The sequence below is a fragment of the Pleurodeles waltl genome, chromosome 10 (assembly GCF_031143425.1).
Source record: "Pleurodeles waltl isolate 20211129_DDA chromosome 10, aPleWal1.hap1.20221129, whole genome shotgun sequence".
NCBI lineage: Eukaryota > Metazoa > Chordata > Amphibia > Caudata > Salamandridae > Pleurodeles > Pleurodeles waltl.
The window spans coordinates 679,749,209-679,772,428 of record NC_090449.1 but is presented as its reverse complement, the minus strand read 5'-3'; the positions used below and the strand labels follow the sequence as shown (position 1 = coordinate 679,772,428).

Below are 23,220 nucleotides of genomic sequence, written 5' to 3'. Positions count from 1 at the left end.
AACGCTTGGACCTCCAGTTGTAGAAGATCCATGTGTTGTTTTGACATATTGTGTGTTTTCGGTGGGACATTTGGAGGGAATTTTAGAAATTCTATGCAATAACCATGCTGGATAATTGCTAGGACCCAAGTGTCTGTTGTTATCTCCTCCCATTGTTTGTAGAACTTGGTTAGTCTCCCCCCCACTGGTGTTATGTGTTGGGGATTTGTGACGTCGAAGTCACTGCTTGTTCTGTGGAGTTTTGGGACTTTAGAACTTCCCTCTAGTTTTGGGGAACTGTCCCCCTCTATAGTGTCCCCGAAAACTTCCCCGCTGATATTGGCTCTGATAAGTGGGCCTTGTTTGTGAGGTTGTGGGTTCCGTGCTTTGTCCTCGAAACTGTGATTTACGAAATGTGCCTCTGCTCTGTGGGGAGTAGAGTGCGCCCATGGCTTTGGCCGTATCTGTGTCTTTTTGAGTTTTTCGATAGCAGTGTCCACCTCCGGCCCAAACAACTGCTGTCTGTTAAATGGCATATTCAGCACAGCTTGTTGTATTTCCGGCTTGAATCCTGATGTACACAGCCATGCGTGTCTCCTTATGGTCACTGCTGTATTTACTGTCCTAGCAGCTGTATCCGCTGCATCCATTGCAGAGCGTATCTGATTGTTCGAGATGCTCTGTCCTTCCTCCACCACTTGTTGTGCCCTTTTTTGGAACTCTTTGGGCAAGTGTTCAATGAAATGTTGCATTTCGTCCCAATGAGCCCTATCATATCTCGCCAGCAATGCCTGTGAGTTGGCAATGCGCCATTGGTTGGCCGCTTGTGCTGCAACCCTTTTCCCCGCAGCGTCGAACTTGCGACTCTCCTTGTCTGGAGGTGGTGCGTCTCCTGAGGTGTGTGAGTTCGCTCTTTTGCGAGCTGCCCCTACTACCACAGAGTCTGGTGTTAATTGCTGCGTGATGTATACAGGGTCTGTTGGTGGCGGCTTGTATTTCTTCTCCACCCTTGGGAGTTATGGCCCTGCTCTTCACAGGCTCCTGAAACACCTGTTTGGAGTGTTTTAGCATTCCAGGTAGCATAGGTACTCTGGGACTGGCTATGTGTGGACGATAGTGTGTTAAATAAAAAGTCATCCTCGATAGGCTCTGCATGCAGGGTGATATTATGAAAAGCCGCTGCTCTTGACACCACCTGTGTGTAGGCTGTACTGTCCTCAGGTGGTGACGATCTCGCTGGATAACAGTCTGGGCTGTTATCTGATACTGGCGCATCATAAAGATCCCATGCGTCGGGATCATCCTGACTCATTCCAGTATGAGTTGGAGACTGCATCGGTGGTGGAGTGGCTATCGGTGATGGTTGTGTTGAGCGTGGTGGAGATGGTGGCGGGGTTACTTGTCTTGCCACCTTTGCCTGTGGCTGCTTGTCTTTCTCTTGGAAGGCAAGTCTTCTTTTCATCCGAATTGTGGGAAGAGTACTTTTCTTCCCTGTGTCTTTTTGGATGTGGAGCCTTCTTTGAGTGTAATCTGGCTCCATTGACTCTAGTTCTTGTCCGAACCTATGTCCTTGCATTTGTGAGGACAGTCCCTGTTCCTCTGTGTAGGAACTTGATTTCGGTTCCGAGGCCAGATGTTTCGGTATGGAAACTTTTTCGGCATTCTTTTTTGGCTCCGACGCCACTTTTTAAATTTTCGGCGTTCCGGTCTCTCGATGCCGACTCGCTTCGGTGCCGCCCTCTCGGTGCCGAAATTGCTCTGACCCGCTTTCTCGGGGTCGAGTCTGCTCTGTGCAGGTATCTCGACCAGAGTCAGATGCCTTCGACACATGTGTGCCCTTTTTCGGTGCCGATGGTCGGTCACCTATTCTCCAGGTTAAGCCATGGCCTGCTGGCGGTGGCATCCCCTGGGCTTTAGTGGACTTTCCGTGTGTTTTGTGTGTCGACGTCTTACTCACAGTTTTCGGCGTCTGTTCAGGATCGACCTCGTCCGAGTCAGAATCCTCGATGGAGAAGGTTTCTTCTTCCTCCTCCAAGTGTTTTTGTCCTGTCGGCGCCGACGCCATTTGTAGTCTTCTCGCTCTTCGGTCTCTTAATGTCTTCCTCGACCGAAATGCTCGACAGGCTTCACAAGTATCTTCTTTGTGTCCTGGAGACAAACGCAAGTTACAGACCTGATGCTGATCTGTATAAGGATACTTGTTGTGACATTTGGGGCAGAAGCGGAATGGGGTCCGTTCCATTAGCCTTGAAGATGCACATGGTCGGGCCGACCAAGCCCCCCCGGGGGATATAAAACCCCGAAGGGCCACCGGAGCTGTTCAAAATTCGGTGTTGATCTGATGTAACTAACCCGATACCGAACGCAAACAATACCGTCGAATTTTCCGAGATTCTAAATATCTTTCCGAACCGAAATGCAGAGCAAAAAGGAACACGTCCGAATCCGATGGCGGAAAGAAAAAAATCTAAGATGGAGTCGACGCCCATGCGCAACGGAGCCGAAAGGGGAGGAGTCCCTCGATCTCGTGACTCGAAAAGACTTCTTTGAAGAAAAACAACTTGTAACACTCCGAGCCCAACACTAGATGGCGGGATGTGCACAGCATGTGTATCTGCAGCTACACATGCCATCGAACATATATATATATATATATATATCTATATATATATATATATATATATATATATATATATCCACACACACACACACACACACACACACACACACAGAGCATACCCAAACTACTGTCAATTTCTTACGAGGACACTTTAACACAAATGAAAGGGTCAAAATTAACCATATTCTGACAAAACTGGGCATGCAATGTCCCAAATGCGTGAATGAAGCAAGCAGGCTGGTAGCCAACAAACTGCAGGCCTGAAGTCAGATACTAGAATTTAAGGATGAAAATGTAATATCCCAAGTGACAAAAGAAGAAAAACAACAGTCCTTTCAACCTTTCTACCACACACTACACACACACAAAGCCATCAGAAGGACAAACCAGACAAGTATATTATTGCATAACTTTACTGAAACCTAGACAGAAGCTAACTCTTTTGAGGTGTTGCGGAGGGAGAAATTAGCTGGTGTCACTTGAGCACTACTCACATTTTCTCACTTGAGCATTACTCACATCCCTCGGGGCTGCACAAACCTGAGAGACAAGGTCTCTGAAGTCCCTGAGATAGCAGAGAATCATCATCCACTGGAGCCCCAGGTTTATACCTTTTTGTCCACAGCTACAATTTAAGAGTAGTGAATAACTAGAAATAAGATCTAGTGTTCTCAATATTGCTTTGAATTGGAAGCCAAGAAACAAAATGACTCCTACCAAAATAACGTTGCTTTTTATTCACAGAACTTGCAGATGGTTAATTTTCAATACACTCTTTACTTCACTGTTTACTCTAAAAATACTTTTCACCTCATTCGTTTTTTCCACTTCTTTATACCCACCGCCTTTAACATTATCTTATTTCAAATAAATTCAAACTTTGTACATGTGTTGCACTATTTGTACGTTATCAGGTCTTCCATTTCTAGAGAAGTGTTCATAATTTCTTTATCAAACAGTGGGAATAACCCAATCTATCATTTTTACGGCACCTTTCCTGATTCTAGGAAATCTCTGTTTTACTCAATAATATTGGTTACCAAGACCCCATGGGACCCCCGTAGGTCAGAAATCGGTGCGTTTCAACTGTGTAATTTAATTTGGCCTTGATCATGTTTGAAGTCTACTTCAGGTTCCATCTAAGAGTAACCCACTGAATTGGATCAATATCTTACAACTTAAACAGCATTCCCATTCTCATTTTATAATACACCAACAAATGGTAAGGGTCTGGCAGTCTTCTTTCCTAGAATGTAAGCACCGTATGTATGCCTCTATTTCCTATGACTAAGTGCTCGAAATCACATCATGCCTCCCTGTACAAACATATGGCAAAGTGTCTGCGACATCTTCCTGTTGTAAGGGAAACCATACTTTACTTGTGTATATCTAATGTATAACACTGTCAGAAGTGTAGACAACAATACAATAGTACTTATTCCATCTTAATTGATATGCATCTCACCTTTAGCTTTAAGCTGTCCTTTACTTAATTCTACTCCATCAATGGTTTGTCCATCACCAGTCAAACGATCATTCAGTGTATCTATCTCCCTGCGCACTGAAAAATGAAGGATAACAAATCACTGAAATATAAGACCAATCACGCTGAAATGACGTGCAGCCTTCAACTATAGTTGACATGTTATTTATTTTCAATTAAGGAATCAGGTGCAATCATACATTATGCATAACATCATATCTTGTCTCAGCAAATAAATTAGTCTAGGAAATAGAAAAAGAGATTCAATTTTAAAGACAGCGTTCCTGCCCCCAAAACCAGCTTCAGTACTGCTTATCTCCAAAACACGTTATTCATGCATTTCAAAACTAGTGTAGCCTAACATTCCATTTGTAACTGGTAGTTTGGCATAAAGGCTTATAATTCTTACTTGTACAAGTGAATTCAGAACCTAACTATAAAGTCCCTGTAACCTTTGTTTTTTTTCAGTGAATTTCTATGGTTTTTTTAACGTAAAGTTATTTTATTTCCTATTCGTTATTCCCAGGCCTTGCAGCCAAGCCCTCAACCACCCATTCCCACGCCACGCACGACATTTGGCCGTGCACAGCGCAGGTTGGCCACAAGGCCTCTGTCTCTGTCAGTGGATATGTGAGTTGGTGTGTGAGTGTCAGAGTGGGTCCGAAAGTGGGTGTGTGCGTCTATGAGTGGGTCAGAGTGGGTGCATGAGTGTCTGAGTGGGTGTAAGTGAGAGCATGAGTGTCTGAATGGGTGTAAGAGAGCGCCTGAGTCTCTGAGTGAGTGAATTAGTGAATGAATGAGTGTGTTTTTTCTCAAAAGAAATTTCAAATTCATAAACAGTTTGTGATTTAGCAAAAACTTCACGAATTTTCGGGAATATCGCACATAGCGTCACAAAATTATTTTAAACCCATAATTTGCCCCTAAAGCACAGCTATATCACACCCTTGGGTTCAGGGTACCTCCATGCTGACCCCGAATTCCACTTTCAATTAAGAATTTCACCCCTGGGGACTATGTCCAGTGAAATAAAATGGCGGCAACAACTTTCTACTCAGATTGCAATCTGCCAATTACAGCGCTTCCTTTCTTGCACACATTCACAAAAATGTGTGCATAGTTGCAAATTATTTGCGAGCCCAGATATACAAATTTTGACAGATATACAAATTTTGATTTCTTTAATATCTCAAAAACAACTGAATGGATTTACACCAAATAACTGAGAGCGTAATCTGTGTACCAAACAGCCACCTTTTTGCCAAATTTGGTGTAATTCCATTCCAAATCTGGTGTAATTCCTTAATTCCAGTGTCCTGTTCAAAACTCTTATGGGAATTACCATGGGAAACGCATGTTTTTTATCCCCCCCACCCCCTTTTCTCGGTACCCGCTTGACAGATCACCCCAAAACACCCCATGTGCAACAAGAATCACTGGCACACTTTTATGGGAAAATTTCATGAAGATTCGTCAAACGGTGCCAAGGATTTAGGCAACTCAAATAGTGCTTTTTCTATGGAAACATGGTCCTAACTATAACTCCCTACTGCAACTGCCAGTGTATGTGTATAGTGTGTATATATATATATATATATATATATATACATACATACATACACACGCACACACACACACGCACACACACACACACACACACACGCACTAGGTAGTTATAGTTAGGACCTAGTTTCCACAGACGGAGTGTTTTTTGTTTGGCTAATATCTTTGATGCAATTTGCCAAATCGTCATTAAATTTTCAAAGCGAGTACGCCTGTCAGATCAGCTGCTGTCTGTAAAGTGTCAGGGTGATTGATGAAACAGGAGCCGAGAAAAAAAAAGGAGGGGATCGCAAAACAAGTTTTCGCCATGCAATTTCCCATATGGATTTTGAACACGGCTACAGCCCGAACCGCTGAACAGAATTACACCAAATTTGGCAGAAAGCTAGCTCTTGGTCCAGAAAGAGCCCTTTGTGTAAATCAGTTTAGTAGTTTTTGAGAAAAAAAGGTATAGGTATCTAGGGACGCTGAGGATCCGGCAGACCAGCCGAGTCCCAAGAAAAAAGGAAAAGGAAAAACAGAAAGGGGCAGGGTGGGAATACCCTGAAGCCCTAAGCCTGTAGGTGGGGTCCCACAGGGACCCTGCGAGGGCCACAATCATTTTTTGTCCTTAAACTTTCTCATGAATTCGTAGAGGGTTCATGAATCCACTGGAAGGGAAAAAACACAACATAGAAATTCAGTAGTTATAGTTAGTTATCTCAAGTAACTGTAAATCATGCCCTCGCCATGCATTGCTAATTACCCCACATATTACAACACTCATGACATCTTCTATGACATCATTAATAATGTCTCTGCAACATTTGCTAAAATTATTGATGAGCAAACTGGGCAAGGCAGGGGTTCAAGTTATGGGTACCTTAGGGTACAAGATATAGTTACATGAGGTAACTATAACTGCTAAATTTCTGTGGTTTTCTGTGTGTAAATTGTGAACCTAACTATAATGTCACTGTAACCTTTGTTTTTTTTTTCTCCAAACTATATGTCCCTGTAATCTTTGTTTTTTTCGATAGGTATATAGATAGATGGATAGATAGATAGGTATGACCTAGTTTCCAAAGGAAAAGCGTTTTTGTTTTGCTAATGACTTTGGAACTGTTTCGCAAATCTTCATGAAATGCTCAAAACTAAATTGTCAGTCACTTATACAACTGTTTGTAAATTTGGGGGAAAATCTGACAAGCGAGGGGGTGCTTGGGGATGGGGCAAATTGGGGAATGTACCGAAACATATTTTCCTCATGTAATCTGCCACACTAAACTTTTGCAGAACGTGAGATCTTGGTCCAGAAAGAGTGCTTTTTGTAACCTGGTGTAAATCTGTTCAAGTAGTTTTGGAGTTATATCTACAGACGCAGATTTGCCACAAATCTGGGTAGACTTGCAGGTCTACGCATCAACAGCAATGCAATGATTGGCTGGGCGGAACCTGAGAGGAAATTTGCAGGCCGTTTTGTTCATCGGGATTCGGTTCTGAGTGGGGAAGATGTGGAGTTACTTATCTGTAATTGCAGTTCTGCAGTATTGGTATCTTTCATAGATTCACATGCTTGAATCATTCCACAATGTCGAAGTGGGAGTCCCACTGTAACATAAATAAAGCAGTATGTATCATTACCATAGGCCTCAAGGCCAATGAACAGTCACATTGTTAGCTTATGTATGACTTTTTCGAAAAAGGACCAATCATGAACTGTGACCAATCAGGCAAGAGTACCCTCTAGAACACGCCTAAAAGAGGCTGTATCCCTCAGATTTTCGACCACAAGTGGAATAACGTCACTGGAGCTATAAGAGAAACCTCCCAGGGGAGGAAGGTGGGTCACATGTGAATCTATGAAAGCTACTAATACGGGAGAGCTGCAGTTACAAGTAAATAACTCATTTTCTTCTCTAGTATTGGATCGTTCACAGATTCACATGCTTGAATCAGAATAGCAAGCAGTTATTATAAGTATGCTTTGAGGCAATATAAATACCCCTTGAGGATGTCAGATAACACATTACTATATCTAAATCGCCTAAGTTTAAAAGTTCCAGACACGAAAATACAGACTTGCAGTTCAAAAGAACATTACATGAAAGTATATTTAAATACCAATAAAAAAACCTCATGAACAGAGGCTCACCTATTTGAATAGATGACATCACACTATCTGTCCTACAGCAGCATGACCATGATGCTTGTTGTTGTTGAGTTTGACTATATGATGTTGGAGGCTGATCACTGTTTGGCATCCCGAGTATGGAGACACTTTACAGCTGGAGTAGGCAGATCTGGGGAAAAAGAGTGCAGTATGATGGGCTCCCTGAGATGAAACTGAGATAGGACTTTGGGCATGAATCTTGGGTTTGTCCTGAGAAGTACTTAATCATCGGTGAAACGCAGAAATGGTTCCTGCATTGTGAAAGCCTGTATTTCGCTGACTCTTACAGCGGAGGTGAGAGCCAATAGTAACGCCACCTTTCCTTGTCAGAAACTTTAGGTCTGCTTTGTGAATGGTTGTGAATGGTGGTTTCATTAGTTGCGAGAGAAATATATAGAAATGCCATTCCGGAGGAAGAGCCCAGACTGGAGGGAAAGCTCTGAATAATCCCTTCATGAATTGTTTAATTATCATTGTGTAGCAAAGGGAAAGAGTGTGTGATGAAGCCTGTATCTCAAGATTGCTGCAAGGTGAACCTTGACAGAAGTGCAGTAATCTTGATATAGCAATCAATAGGAGATACCGCAGAATCTGCTCAGGTGATGCTTTCAAGGGGTGCACGTTAGATTGGTGACACCAAGTACAAAATCTCTTCCATTTTAACCTGTGCGTCTTGTTGGTGGATTCAGCTTTTGCTTTAAACAGGCTATCCCTACAGTCCTGAGGAATGTCTAGGTCTATGAAGTCATGAACCATGCACACAAGGGGACAAGAAGCTAGTTCTAGATGCAGGATCTGTCCCTTGTTCATGGTTAATGTAAGCATTGCAGAGAGGAGAATGGGATTGCATTCCAACAACAGGAGGAGCTCTGTAAACCAGTGCTGCCTGGGCCGCCTAGGAGCAACCAGGAACAGGTGACAGCAGTCTCTTCTCACTTTCCTGAGGACCTTTGGTATGAGGGGGAAGAAGGATGTGTATGCATGAATCCCTGATCAGCTTATCAAAAGGGCATTCCCCCACGACCTCAGGAGCGGAAATCAACATGCGTAGAACTGACCTTTGGTGTTCTTGTCTGTTGCAAATAGATCCAATCCTGGTGTGCTCCAACATGAAAATATTCTGTTTAGCTTTGTTTGATCCATTTTTCACTCGTGACAACTTTCTTTTGCCCTGCTGAGTGTGTCCGCTACAGTGTTGCTGACTCCGGACACATATTCGGCTCTCAGGGATATTTTGTGAATAGTGAGACATTTTGACAGATCATGGGCCTCTTGGGAGAGCGTTAGTGATCTTGTATCCCTTTGTTTGTTTATGTAATGCATGCTGGTCATATTGCCAGTAGGAACTAGCACTGAGGAGCCTGCTATCCTCGAAAGAAAAGCCTGCAGAGTGAGAAAAATGGCTTTCAACTCGTCTGTTACTATTCATGGCTTTCTGTTGAGTCAACCACATTCCCTGAATCTGCAAGGCCTGCAGGTGGCCACTCCAGCCTTGCACAGAGGTATCTGTAGTCACAACAAACTTGGGATCGGAGGTAGAAACGTGAGGCACTTTGACAAATGTGATGCCTTGGAACACCACCTTCATGTTTGGATTGATAGCCACAATGCCATCGAGTGATCCTTCTGTCTGGATTCACTGCTTCTGCAATTCTTCTTTCAATGGTCTCATCTTTAGTCGTGCAAGAGGTACTAGACTGATCGCAGAAGACATCAGGCCCAGCAACGACTTGTACAGATGAACTGAAGCGTACCTTATTCTTGACAGTTTGACTGCCAGAGTTCTTAGCTTGTGTTGTCTGTACTGAGATAAATACACTGTGTTGCGCATTGTATCCAGAATGGATCCTAGGAACATTATAGTTCGTTTTGGAATAGTTGCTGATTACTGAAAACTGACAGTGAGACCAAGCTTGTGTAATTTTTTGAGACAGGCTTGTGTGGTACTGGACACTTGATGCGCTGTTGGGGTTTTGAGTAGCCAATCGTCCAAGTAGAGAAACAATTGGTGACCTTGGTTTCTGAGAGTGGCTGCTACCGGTGCCAGGTTCTTGGTGAATGTGCGAGGTGCTGACTTGAGTCTGAACGGGCAGACTTTGCTTCAGCGTAGTGGGTACCCATTACCAATTCAAATATATTTTCTGTGTTTGGGATGTGGAAATATGCATCCTGTAAGTCAAGATTCATCATGAAATCTCCGCTGTTTAAGAGGTGCAGGATATTTCAGAGAGGGTGGCCATCCAACATGATTGCTTGCATAAGAATTTGTTCAGTTTTCTTAAGGGTAGAATGGGCCTCCGTTCCCCTGTTTTCTTTTGTATCAGGAGGAATCAGAAGTAGAAGCCTGTGCCCTTCTGTGAAAAAACAGAACTCTCTCAATTGCTCTCTTTGCAAGCACAGTGAGGGCTTCTTTTTTCAATAAGTGAAGATGAGGGGGGTGTTCCCCTAGGGGTACAGTTTGGCGGTCTCTGTAAAAATTCTGGAGTATGGCAATAAGTGACCAGGTCTAATACCCATTAGTTCAATGGTATTTCTTTCCAGTGGGGTAGATGGTTGGAGATCTTCACACCCACAGGATGACATATGGTGTCTGTAGCCAACACCGGTGCAGGTCACGGTTTATGACCTGTGTCTCTACTCTGAGAGGGTTGGTTTTGGCAAAGGCCTTGTTTGGTATAGGCTGCTGCACGTGGCTGAAGAAACTGCTGCTGATAAGCTGGTCTGCATTGGTTTTGAAATGGCTGTAACTACTGAGGGCATTGGTATAACCTTTTATAAAAAGGGAAAAAAAACCTTCCACAAGCTCCCCAAAAGGGCACTTTCTTATACTCAAGAGTGCGGAGGGACCTAGCCGTGTCAGTGTCTGTCTTTATTGCCATTACCGCATCATCAATGTGCTTTCCAAAAAGCTTTTCCCCACCATAGGCCTTATCTAAAACCTTAGACTGGACCTCCGGCCTAAAATATATTGATTTAAGCAATCCTTGGCGTCTGAAGACCGCCACTCCAGCCAGTTGACGGAAGCCTGTGGAGGCGATGTCCAATGCACAATCTATCACCTCAGAGGAGGTGCGCTCTCCCTCTTGCAGGATCTTAGCTGCTTTTGCTTTTTTAACAAAAGGGACAAGGTATCAGACCACATCTTCCTAGCGTAGCGGTTGAGGATGGACAGAAATATTGCCGCTCTTACCACAATGGCACACATGAGGGAAAACCTCTTACCTACATTATCCAAAAGTCTGCCCTCCCTGTCTGTAGGAATGGAATCAGAAGGGCTTTTAAAGTGACGTTGCACAGCTTGTGATATTACAGAGTCTGGTTTGAGATGACCTGTAAGGCAAGCAGGAGAACCTTCAAGGGCCTTATACTTATTGTCGGCCCAGGATGGCACTGCAGCCAATAGAGCTGGGTTCTTTAATAATGGTATCCTCTTCTTCCAGATGTAGTCAGTGATAGGGATAGCCTTGAATGATTTTCCTGCCTCTCCTTAGAATCATTAAGGAAACAATCAGCCTGTCTGACGGAAGTTGGGAGATGCAACCTTGTTGCTGCTCTGTCAATCAAGTTATGAAGCCCCTCAATGTCCTCTGGGAGAGAATCTGACAGGTGTGATGGGGTGGGAATGAGAATCATCCCATTCATTCTGTGGAGGAGTAGGTTCTGAGATCTCCCCTTCATATTGTTCATCCCCCGAAAGAGAAGGGTCTTCTCTTGGTGGTGTCACAACGTCTGGCACAGGTGTCATCCTGAGAGTTATAGGCAAAGGGATATATTGTGGTGTAATTGGAGAAGCTGCTTGAGGTGGTAGCACCTGCTGTTCATTTTGTGATTCAGGAAACCTCCTCCCATAACCCTGCACCATAGCTTGCAAGCCCTGGACCAATGAAATAGGTAACTGCATCTCATCCTGCCTTTGTTGTGGTTGATAATGTGGTGTTCATAATGTCTCTTTGGTGGAGGGGCATATTATTGTTGAGAGTATTGTTGCTCTTCTTCATCGTCTTGGCATTTAACCAATAGTTCAAATGGAGTGTGTGCAGGTCCAAAGGGTCCATCATCATCTGAGTCTTCCATATCCAGCAGATGGAATGAAGGAAAAGGTGAAAACTTACTGAGAGACGGTAATGTCGGAGTCAATGTCCTTGTAGCCACTTTTATTATCATCATCGACGGTCCCATGAACAATGTCGTTGACGATGCAGTCGTCAATGCAATGGCTGGATCCGGAGTTGTCGGCGTTGATGAATGGTGTTTCGCCGTTGACGGTGTAATTCTCACTGTTGCCATCGAAGGTGGTGTCGTCAACGATGCTGCTGTCAATGGTGTGGTCGTTGACGTGAGCGTCGACAGTGGTTGAATCCTCGTCAACAATATGGGAGATTCAACAGCTTTCGTCATTGTGCTTGCTGACGATGGCCTCGTAGACAAGACAGAGATGACCGTGGTCGTCGTCGATAAGACTGCTGTCGACAGTGATGCTATGGTCGACTGTGTTTTTTTACCAGTTTTCTAACAAATGGTTCTCCAGACTTTAGAGATGGGGTTGTGGGCTGAGAAGAGGCATTCTTTATGGAGATGGTGTCCTCTTTTCTCCTTTTTCAGAGGGTCTTTATGGTTTGTTTTCAAGGCCTTTCTGCCCACCTCAGATGTCCCTTGATCAGAGGACCTTACCCTTTTTCGTGACATCTCGGAGGTGTCACTGTTCTCCTCAGAAATGGTAGCCTTCTGAGCTTTAGACTTCTGTAGTCACAGAATTATTCTCCTCTCTCTGTCCTTCAAAGTCTTTGAAGAGAAAGTTCTACAGATTTGACAATGCTTTAATTGATGGTTGGGGTAGAGGCAATAAAGACATTATTTATGTAAGTCATCCACATGTAGTTGTTCTCTTCCACAGGTCTTGCAAGATCTGAAGAGTCCTTTTCTGGAAATATCAGACGTTTTTAGCTGAATTCTTTGGTTTGAAGTAAGGAAAAACTGAGGAGGGTTCAGGGAACTCCCTTTACATGACAAGCGGTAGAACATTTGAGGCATGCAGCCTCTTGAGAGTGTTCTACAGGGTGCTGTCTTCTGATTAGTCATAGTTCAAGTTTTATCCTTTTTTTTTTCTTCTTTTTTTAAAGGAATTAGATAAGCTTTTAAAGTGCCTGTTCATTGCTGTTAGGGCCAATGGTAAAGCTACATACTGCTTTATTATGTTACCGTGGGACTCTCACTTCAGTGACAAGGAATGATTCAAGCATGTGAATGAAAGATCTAATACTGGAGAATTATTATTATTATTTTTTTAAATGATAGAGGGAATCAGGGTAAATGTACCTTGACCCCATGGGACTGATGGAGGGGTCTTTGAGGGACCCCTCATGGGCAAGATGTTGTCTAAGAACATTTTTTTTTTTTTTTAAGCATGAGAGGATCCACTGATCCCCCGGATCCTCGTGGATTTGGGTGGATCTGCTGATCCAATCCTAATTGAGAAAAAAAACAATTACACCCACTCACAGGCTCACATACCTACTCAGCCACTCACTCACACACCCATAGAGCCACTCGCACACCCAGTCACAGATCCACAAAACCACTCACACCGGACACAACCACTCTGACACCCACTCATAGACCCACATAGCTAATCACTCATGCACTCGCGCACACACCAGTCATGCATACACCACTCACTCACACACCCACACATCCACTCACACACTCATATTACACAGAAATTCACTAACAAAACAAAGGTTACAGGGTTGTTGTGTCTAGTTTCAGATTTTACACACACAACTCCACAGAAATTCAGCAGTTCTAGTTATAGCTATCTCAAGTAACTATAACTCGTGCCCTAAGTAAAAATAACTTGCGCCTTCGTCAGACTCGGTGTTAGTATCACAATATGCAGTGCATGCTGCATGTATATCCCCATGGAACAGCTGGTCTTATAGGGCATTCAAGTGAAGCTCCAAATTGCTAAGTCCTGGCAATCCTTAGTGATAATGTAGGAGGTTCTAGATAATCAGAGCTCTCAGAGGGGTAGCTGTGAAGAGTAGCCAAGGATTATCTAGGAGGGTGTAAAGCAGTTGGAAATACCACACAGGTCAGTCAGTGGTGTACACACATGAAAGAACCACACCAGTGTTAGAAAAGTATCTGTATTTATTGTGACACACACACTAGATCTAACATTAGTGTATCTCCTAGCCGGGGATATGACCATACAAAAATATAAATGGAAAAAGGTATGTACAGGCATATAATAACGTGCCCCTATGGGGCGGCCTGAACCATATGCTTAGTGCGAGAATCACTCCCAACCCAAACTACCATCCAAGGACCCTTAGGACTGGGGAAGCATAGGAACACCCAAAGTAGGTAGTTTGGATTCCCCAGGTGCCCGTGTGCAGAGTTGTAACCCCGGGTCAGAATCCATAGGATAACGTGGCGAAGTTGCGGTTAGAGTTTAGTAGATTTAGGACCCTTCTCAGTGGACCCCGAGTATGTCTGTTGGGACAAGGAAGGTTGGATAGCTGCCCCACCCATGGATACCCGGAACAGTGGAGTACCTACACAAGGGAGCCCAGGTGCATATGGATGAAGCTGTGTCAAAACCTCAGGTTAAAGTCAATGGGGACCTCGGTTGTCCAGCTGCTGTTATGAAGCGTGGACCATGTTGGGGAAACCCAGGCATGGATTCCCGAAGAAGCAGACCTAAGGAAAGAGGGGACAGAGTCCAGACTACCCAGAGGTGTCCAGGCAGTGCAGGAGGAAATACCCACCCTTCATGGCAATGCTTTTAGGATGGACAGTGGTCAAAAAGTGCAGCTGTGGAGTCCAGGCGATGCAGGGAGTTCCCAGAAGTCATTCACGAGCTGTCCCACGCCGGTCGTTGAATTGCATTCGCAGGTAGGTCAGGGCCAGCCTTCGGCAAGCAGGAGAGCCAACAGAAATCAATGAAGCCCCCAGCAGGACTCTCTGGCAGCAGGCACAGGGAGTCACGGGGAGGCCTCAGCATTACAGCAAAGAGGGATGCCCACGTCACAGTAGTTGCAGAGAGGACGTCATTCCTAGAGCTGGAGAGTGCTGGAGGCAACTGCATTTTGGAGCTAGGAGGTCTTCGGACTAAAGAGCCAACAAGCCTTGGCAACAACAACCAGACCCGGTGTATAGGGTTCCAGCCAAGCAGCTTCAGTGAGGGATCACAGACTTCCCAGTTGCAAGGAAGATAGGTCAGACCTCTGGAGAGCCACACAACCACTATGTGTGGTGTAGAGCTTTGAAGAATCTGTGGGACAGCAGGATCCACAAATTTGCTAGGTCCTTTGTTCTTTCCTTAGGGCACGATGAACACGGACAGCTGCTCAGGTCAGTTTGAGTTCTGACTCCTCAGGGGGTCAGTGAATAGATGGCTCTTTTCCTTGAGATCAATTTTCTGCTTTGCCAGCTACAGGATTGTGTATTATATTTCACAAGCCCATCTTTCTTCACTTCTGTGAGTTTTTGTTGGTGTTCCTGAACAGCCAGGGTGAAGTACAGGTATATATATTATGACCGGATCCTTGATAATCCAATGGGGAATTATCTCCAGCCAGTTTAAGAATTGTGTTCCTGCCTGAATAAATTAAAATTCAGGCAATAGGTGCACATAGTTGGGGTACCAGGTGGTGGTGTAGGGGCGGAGGAGTGCTCTTTCCACCAAAAACATATCAGAGAGGTTGGAGCAATCAAAGGGTTGAAGGGTCATTTCAAATTGCTGGACCCAGGCAGTCCCACAATTTGACTAAATTGTGCTGTGAGTGCAGCTCAAAGTGTTTATTTCTGGCTGACATTGCACCGAATTTTTCCCCAACCTAAGCAATTTCTAATTTGTAACCATGTTGTTATGTTTTATGTCTGATATCCGGTGCTTAGTACCAACTAAGTGGACATTCTGCCTCCTGATTCTTTATGTCAGATGATACAGTCTGAAGGCTGTGTCAGTTTGGCATCAAATGATTTCAGTTTAGCTTTCAGGTGAATAAGGATTTTCTTCGTGTTCAAATCCCCAAAAGTAGAGTTCTCGTTCCCACCTATTTTCGTTGTGTTTCTGTCCAGTGATGCAGCCTTCTGGGTCTTGCACTGGAAAAAAGATAATTGGTTTTGGTTGTGCTCTGATCCCCATGATGCCTCGGACAGTTGCCCCACAGGAAATCAAGTGTTCGATATCCAGCCACCACCAGGTACAGTTCATTAGTCCACCATTGTGCCCAGGAGGGCATGGAATCCTTAGTACCTTCATTAGTTTATACAATTAGTCTGTACTATGTACTGGCAGGATTTCAGTGTCAATACTGCAGGTGCACCTCACGGACGAGACCCAAAAGCAGAAACTGGTCTGAGGTTGCTTCTGTTTTTGTCTGGATGTGACCCAGCCTGTTAGTTCAGGCTGAGATGTAGTGTTTGGAAAAGGTTCAATGCCGATCTCTGGATGGCTGGTTTCCACCAGGATCCAGTAGCAAAGAGAAAAAGAAAAAAAAACACAATGGACTGAAATTCATCCCGCGTACTTACCATTAGGTAAGATTAACTCAAGCATTCTAGCCACCACTTTTTTGTTTTCCTATGGAAAGCATATGCCACCACCCTCAAACAGGAAATGGCAAACACCACAAAGTCCCAGATGAGGCACAATGTATAGTGAAGATTTTTGCAAAGGAGCATATGCAAGAGCTATACCTAGTTAGAAATATCCCACTAAATGATTACCATATTATGTAGTTCAGCATTAGTGTTTTTCATATATCACTGTGTTTTTAATATATCACTGTGTGTACTGATATATTTTTATTATCAAATAAGAATGTTGTTTATTTGTGATCTGAAACGTCTTTTAGCTTTAATGTTGCTTATTATGTTTTATATCTCTGGTATTCCAATAAGACATTTAATTCAGACTGCTACATTTGCACATTTCTGCAAAGCGTAACCACGTTATTGTTGGCAGTTTGAAAAATAATTAACACAGTATTGTATTCTTGAATGATATCTTCTCCTCGACAACATTTCACTCATTTCAGGGGAGCGGATCTCACCACCAGATTAATAGATACGTTTTTGCTGAAATTAAAAGGTTTCTGTCATGTGATTAGCCTCTACAGACCCGTATTGAGAGAAAACATACTACTGTACTAAATTTCATGCAGCACTATGTTCTAACTTACCCTGTGCTAGAGAGAGTTCTTTTCAGTTCAATTGGATAATGTCATCACTTATTTGCTGTGTTGCTTGCTATGCTTGGATTAAACATATGGTAGATTGGAGGGTTTTCTGATGTGTTGCAAATCACTCCTGCCCCGCCCCAGTAGCTCTTCAACATGTCTAAGTAATGGTGTTAATTGAGCAAAATCATATATATATATATATATATATATATATCTATCTCTCTCTCTCTCTCTCTCTCTCTCTCTCTCTCTCTCTCTCTCTCTCTCTCTCTCTCTCTCTCTCTCTCTCTCTCTCTCTCTGGTCCTAGAACCAGGGTCCATCTTACATCCATTGTAGCCTGGCTTCACACCCTTGACATCGCTGCCTGCCCCAATTCTCATCTCATCCTATAGCGCCATTGATTTAGTCAATTCCCTCAATCGCACCCCACTTTGGTGGCTCCCCAGGCGTCCACAACTCCCGCCCTAGTTAATCTTGCTGTACGTCTGCCCCGGTGGACGACAGAGCTGAAGAGGGCTCTTCTCAATTGGGTTTCTGCACACCCCTTACCGCACGCAAGTCGGGAGTTTATAATGTGTCATTTACAGAGGCTCGAACTGAATATAATGCTGTTTAACCTGACTTTTATGCCTATTGCTGTCGTGCGATTGCTGTGCACTGTGGACAAATGTGTATTTTCCAAGTATGTTAATTTTTTTACAATAAAGAGTAATTTAGAAAAAAATAATTCTCCACAACAATAAGGCAGGGTCATAGTGTTCCTGCTAAAATGAAGGTTTATTTCTGTTTATATCAATCTTATTATTAACAAGAGCAGATTTCAGCTAGTCAGAGGAATTATAATACTAATATACAGGTACAGAATTTTGTGAAAATATTAATTCTGATAAAGGATTTTTTTCCTATAATATAGAGAGGAAAAGTTATTTCTCAATTACACACTCAAGGTGCGATTTTACAAATCCATAGACAAGTGTCAGTACAATCTCTGTACTTCAATGGATTTTAATCCCCACGTACTGCAGTGGGAATATAAGGTCCAGTCTGACTGTGGTGGAAGTCTGTGAAAACATCTCAATTTTTTCCATTTCCAATTAATGCATAGCCCAGATTCTGAGCCAAAAACTATAGCCTCTCTGACTGTGAGAAAAGGCTTACTCTTTGGATTCCTCACATAACCAGATATGATCTGCATTCAATCACAGTTTAAATCTGCATCCACAAAATCTCAAAACTGCTTTAGAATGGTAGTCTCATAATGCACAGGCTAAGGGCACTATGGATTTTGCAAACAGCAGTGGGGAGAGGGAACACCCCTGTTGAGTGCACCTCATGGTGATATATAACTTAATACTTGCCTGCACAGTGGAAGCCATGACCAACAGAAGAACTCAGCTTATAATTTCAACCCCTCAATGCCACTCTCCTGTTTCTCACTAGCAGGTAAGGACAAAGCGTTTTAGCATCCATGAGCACTGCCACTGCTAGTTCAGGATTAATTGAAAATGCACTAAGATTTTGGCAAGTGGAGTGGCAAGGGATAAATCGAGCTTGATCCAGAAGCATCAGACCTGAAATGTACATAAGGAACCTCTTAGCTATAATTTTGGCAAATACTTGTGTAGCACCATTAAAGAGGGAAAATGATGCGTATGATGAGCATAGTGAAGGTTCCTTACCAGGCTTAAGAAGTATAGTAATGACTGCCTCCCTTAGTGACAGGGAACCTTTCCTGCCTCACATGCTTCTTCAGCCATCGCCAGGTGACGTGGCCTAGCACATCATTGTGTTGACTGTAAAAGTCCATTGTTAGTCCATCACTTACAGGGGACTTAGCCCGCTATACATGTAATAACATCCTCAATTTCGGCAGTGGTGATCAGACGCAGTATGGGCTTACACTCATAGTTTACTTGACACGCCACTGTGATTTTAGCGAGGCAGGACACAATGTTACCATCTGCGGTAGCAGACCTTGAGGAGTAAAGGTTGGTGTATTATTTGGTTAAGAAGTCAGGATTACCCAACATACTTCTCAGTAGTCTATGTGTAACATCTATTATTTGAATGGTCTCCTATGCAGCCAATAGTGGTCTTAGTAGATGACTTTGAGTTCTACCTGTCCTCTACCTAAACCTGTAGAGTCTAGCCATCTTATATTTGCTGTGGTTGTCTAAAAGCAATTTATTTACCTTTCTGACTAAGTCCACTCTGAGGGTCTCTGTGTTTTACCTCTTCAGACTATTAATCTTACTGTGTAGTTTAATTAAAGTGGCTCCTATAGATGTGAGCACCCCAAATTGTTGTGCAATATAAACTACTCTTTTCTAGGCCCTAAATGCCTCTCAGACCATACTTGCCCTTAATACTATTCACACACTGAATACAAAATATTCAGTAACAGCCTGTTGTACCTTGCTTCTCAAAATAGAGTCCATCCTGGGGGCTTATGGAAGGAGGCACGAGGGTCTGTACCAATTAGTACCAGCAGGTAAGATAAACATCAAGGGTCACTGGGAAATAATTCAACAATGTGTGGGGTAGGAAAGTTACATCAATCATCCTTGTTCTGAAATTTTACAATAGCAACCAGAAATCAGCATGTGATGCTGCATCATTTACAGGTGAACAAAATATGTTTTTTTTTAAGCCAGGGTTGAACACCATAAATCGATGAGCCCATATTTCTGTTCTGCGTGGGAATGGCCCTGTGAGATCATAGACAAAGGCCTGCTCACAGTAGTAGATCTTTCTATTGATAAATCAAGAGTGACGGTAAACTTCCCAACCCACACAAGTATGTTCAAATCACTCCCCTTGAAAGCAGATATCACCCTGGCAACAAAACCTGGGTCAATGGTATTCGACCTGTACATGTTAACTATGTAATTGGTGTAAACGCTAGTTGGTCTTGTACAATAAGATAGCTAGGCTCTGAATCTGATACTGTAAGGATGTATTGTAGATCCTTACAAATTAATATTGTTACTCCATGTGAGTATGTATTAACTGCAGAGTAGTATGTTGGAGTTCTGCATACCTCCCCTTTGTACAAGTGGGAAAATAAGTCTCCTGTGGCATTGCAACAGTTATCCCATGTTTACATGCCTAGCCTTTCAAGCAACACGTAACCTTTTGGTATACCAGGACATCACACGTACTGCAAGGTTTGGTGTCGGTTTTGACATAATGAGCATGTGGTATATGATTTTGACCCATTTCGCTCCTGGTTCTCAAACTGAAAACCATAGTGTAGCATACACATTGTAGCTCCATGTAAAAATAGCTATTTGGCAATATGTCCATCCCTTGATGTCCTCTTAGTCTCACCCCCACCTAGACTGAACTCTTCCATTTTCAGTGAACCCTCACATTCATGGACTTCCAGAAAAAGGAGATCTTCATCAACAAGTTACAAAAAAATCTACTTTTTCCAGTTCAGAACTATTCAGTGAGATTACAGAAGGGGGAAATCCAGAGGCCACCATCCCTCTTGTACCAACATGGCCGATAGCCTGACTGTATACCAACTAACTCAACAAACATAGGCTCCTACATTCATAACAAATGTGTAGTCTCTCCTGTAGCTTAGCATCATTCCCCTGATATTCTTTATTCCCAGATACCTATTTGCATGCCTTAACTCATACGGATGATGTCATGCGGATTCCAAACTCCACTAAGGATGATGATATTCTTATCATTCCCCCAATTCGACGTTATTAACTGTACCTTACACATAACCTTTCCATCGTTGATACAAAAAGACCATTTGCAGCTGTTGTTCTTAGTGCCTCAATGTTGGACGCAAACTCTCTCCATCCCCTCTAGAGCATTATAACAGATCTAATTGTAACACACTTGTTGCTAATATTATCTCCATGTTAGCAGTGGGATACCTTACATGCCAGCAAGGAAACCACTACTACTCTTTGTATTTTGTTTCCTTTTATAATATTTCAGAAGGGCAACACAACCATTTCCTCATGGACGGCTATTGTAGAGAAGCCGACAGCTATTGTAAAGAAGCCTCAAGTACAGTCTGTGGTAGTCTTTTTCAGGCTTTGTATTGGAGGTTATACAGCCTTTATAGATTAACACTTTGAACAGTCTTTTGCTCCAAATAACTTTTAAACAGCGAATGAGGGAAAGATGGTCAATTTTTCATAGGGTCCGTTTTCTTCTGGACAACCACTTCTCTTTCACCCTACAAGGCACAAGGGGAAAGTCGGTAATTGACTTTACTGGTCAAACATCCTCCACCCCAACTGACAGAATGTTGCTTTTTACATACCCATGAATCCCCGTTTTTTTTCCCCAAACAGTCTCCAGTTCTGAATCCACACAGGAAAGGACATATGACATTCCCAGTTAAAGACTTCGATAGGCAGCAAGGCAAGGCTAGTTAAAGAAGAAACATTACCTCCAATATAGAAAAAATCCTCACCACCCTTTTGCTGCCTCTGGTTAGGAGAAGGTAGTATTGATGCTTGTCTGTATATAGGCAGTCCCACTTCCAAGCCCCTGGGATCAAGGGAAGAGTACTGAGAGTTGCGTGAAGCCACTGCTGTGATGGGACAACTAGTGGGTCTAAAGGAATCTATCCAGTGGTCCTTATTCTTTCAGTTCTGGCTACTTCAAATTACTGAGACATTCTTGAACACCCTTGATGGGTTTTTTCTAAACAACATGAAGCAGTTGCCAACTCCCTAACCTGCCATTAGACACCACCATCTGAACCATAGGTGACATATGCCAGTCATATACACTGTTGAGGTGCATACAGTGTCACAAGCAGTTTCTTGGCCTGCTAGGGCTAGCACTAATTGGTGATAAAATAGACAGTGCTGTCTTTCAAAGACAGGTTTTCTTCAATCCCGTGCCAACCAGAGAATGAAGGCATGGTCTCTGTATTTTATCAGGTGAGATATTATTGGCTTCATGTGATGGGGCCTGGGGCTAGGGAGAGATGCACTATTGACAATAAGCAGGTGACAAATGTGCTCAATCAAATTCCTCTGTCACCAGCTTCTCCACAAAGGCCTCCGTCTTGCAGGTGTTAGTTGACTCTGGTATTGGCTCAATAAGATTATTATTTAGGAGAGATTTAGTGTGAAAAAATATCATTTTTCACACATATGCTGTCCAGCACTCTTTTAATTTTGACTTTTTCCCTGAAGTGTGCTAGCATCAGCGTTAGACCTTGCATCCTTGGCGTGGTTTCCTCTGACTTTCTGCCTTCTGACTTCCTGTTTTGCTGCTCTAACTATGTTGGCTTTAGGATTCTGTGCACATTACCACTGCTAACTGGTGCTAAAGTGCAGACGCTCTGTACTCTAAACATGGTGATATTGGCTTATCCACAACTGACATTTAATGAACTTGTACGTCCCTAGTAAAGTGCACTAAATAAACCCAGTGCCTTTAAGTTAAATACTACTAGTGGGCCTGTAGCACTGATTGTGCCACCCACTACAGTAGCACTTTAAACATGTCTTAGGACTGCCATTGCTGAGCCGGTTTGTGCAGTTTTAAACTGCCATTTCGACTTGTCAGGCCCAAACTTTCCTTTTTAGTACATGTATGTCATCCCTATGGGGCCACCTAACTAGCCCAAAGGCAAGGGTGCAGTGTATTTAAAAGGATGGATAAGTACTTGTAAGTGTAACATATCCTGGTAGTGAAAAGCTAGCAAATTCATTTTTCACTACTGCAAGGACTATCTCTCCCATGGGTTAACATTGGGATTACCTTGTTACAGCTTTTAAGTGCTATTTCCAATTGGGAAAAGATTGAAATTTGGAGTTTGGTGTCTCTGGACTTCCAATTTAAAACCATAACGTATGGTGAAGTCAGATTTCAAATGGTAAGTCTGAAAATGCCACTTTAAGAAAGTTGGCATTTCTTAACCATTTTGTGCCTCTGCCGGTCTCTGAATACACACCTGGGGTGGGTGACAGCTGGGCCTTGTTAATTCCCTCTAGACAGTCACACACAAAGGGAGCTGTAGCGTACCACTTATGTCTTGATGGCCCAACATTGGGCGGATGGGTCTACCTGGGCTAGATGGGAGGGAGGAACGGACACTTACACTGAAATAGTGTTGTATCTCTAACCACACAAAGAGCTGCATAACCCAATGTGCAGCGTCTGGAGCCAGTGAAGTAAGGGCAGGGACCTTGTGCACTTCAAAAGCATCTCTTTGAAGTCTGCCCTACTTCAAAGGCTCAA

General features: G+C 43.2%; 1 protein-coding gene across 2 annotated transcripts in view; it reads right to left on the bottom strand.

The window, feature by feature from the left end:
* The window catches only part of WDR37 (WD repeat domain 37), a 645,791-nt gene that overhangs the window by 476,113 nt on the left and 146,458 nt on the right, over positions 1-23,220 (bottom strand). For both annotated transcript variants that reach the window (XM_069211193.1, XM_069211194.1), the window contains exon 4: positions 4,065-4,160. In XM_069211193.1, coding sequence (XP_069067294.1) covers positions 4,065-4,160 — 96 coding nt within the window. The remainder of the gene's footprint in view (positions 1-4,064; positions 4,161-23,220) is intronic.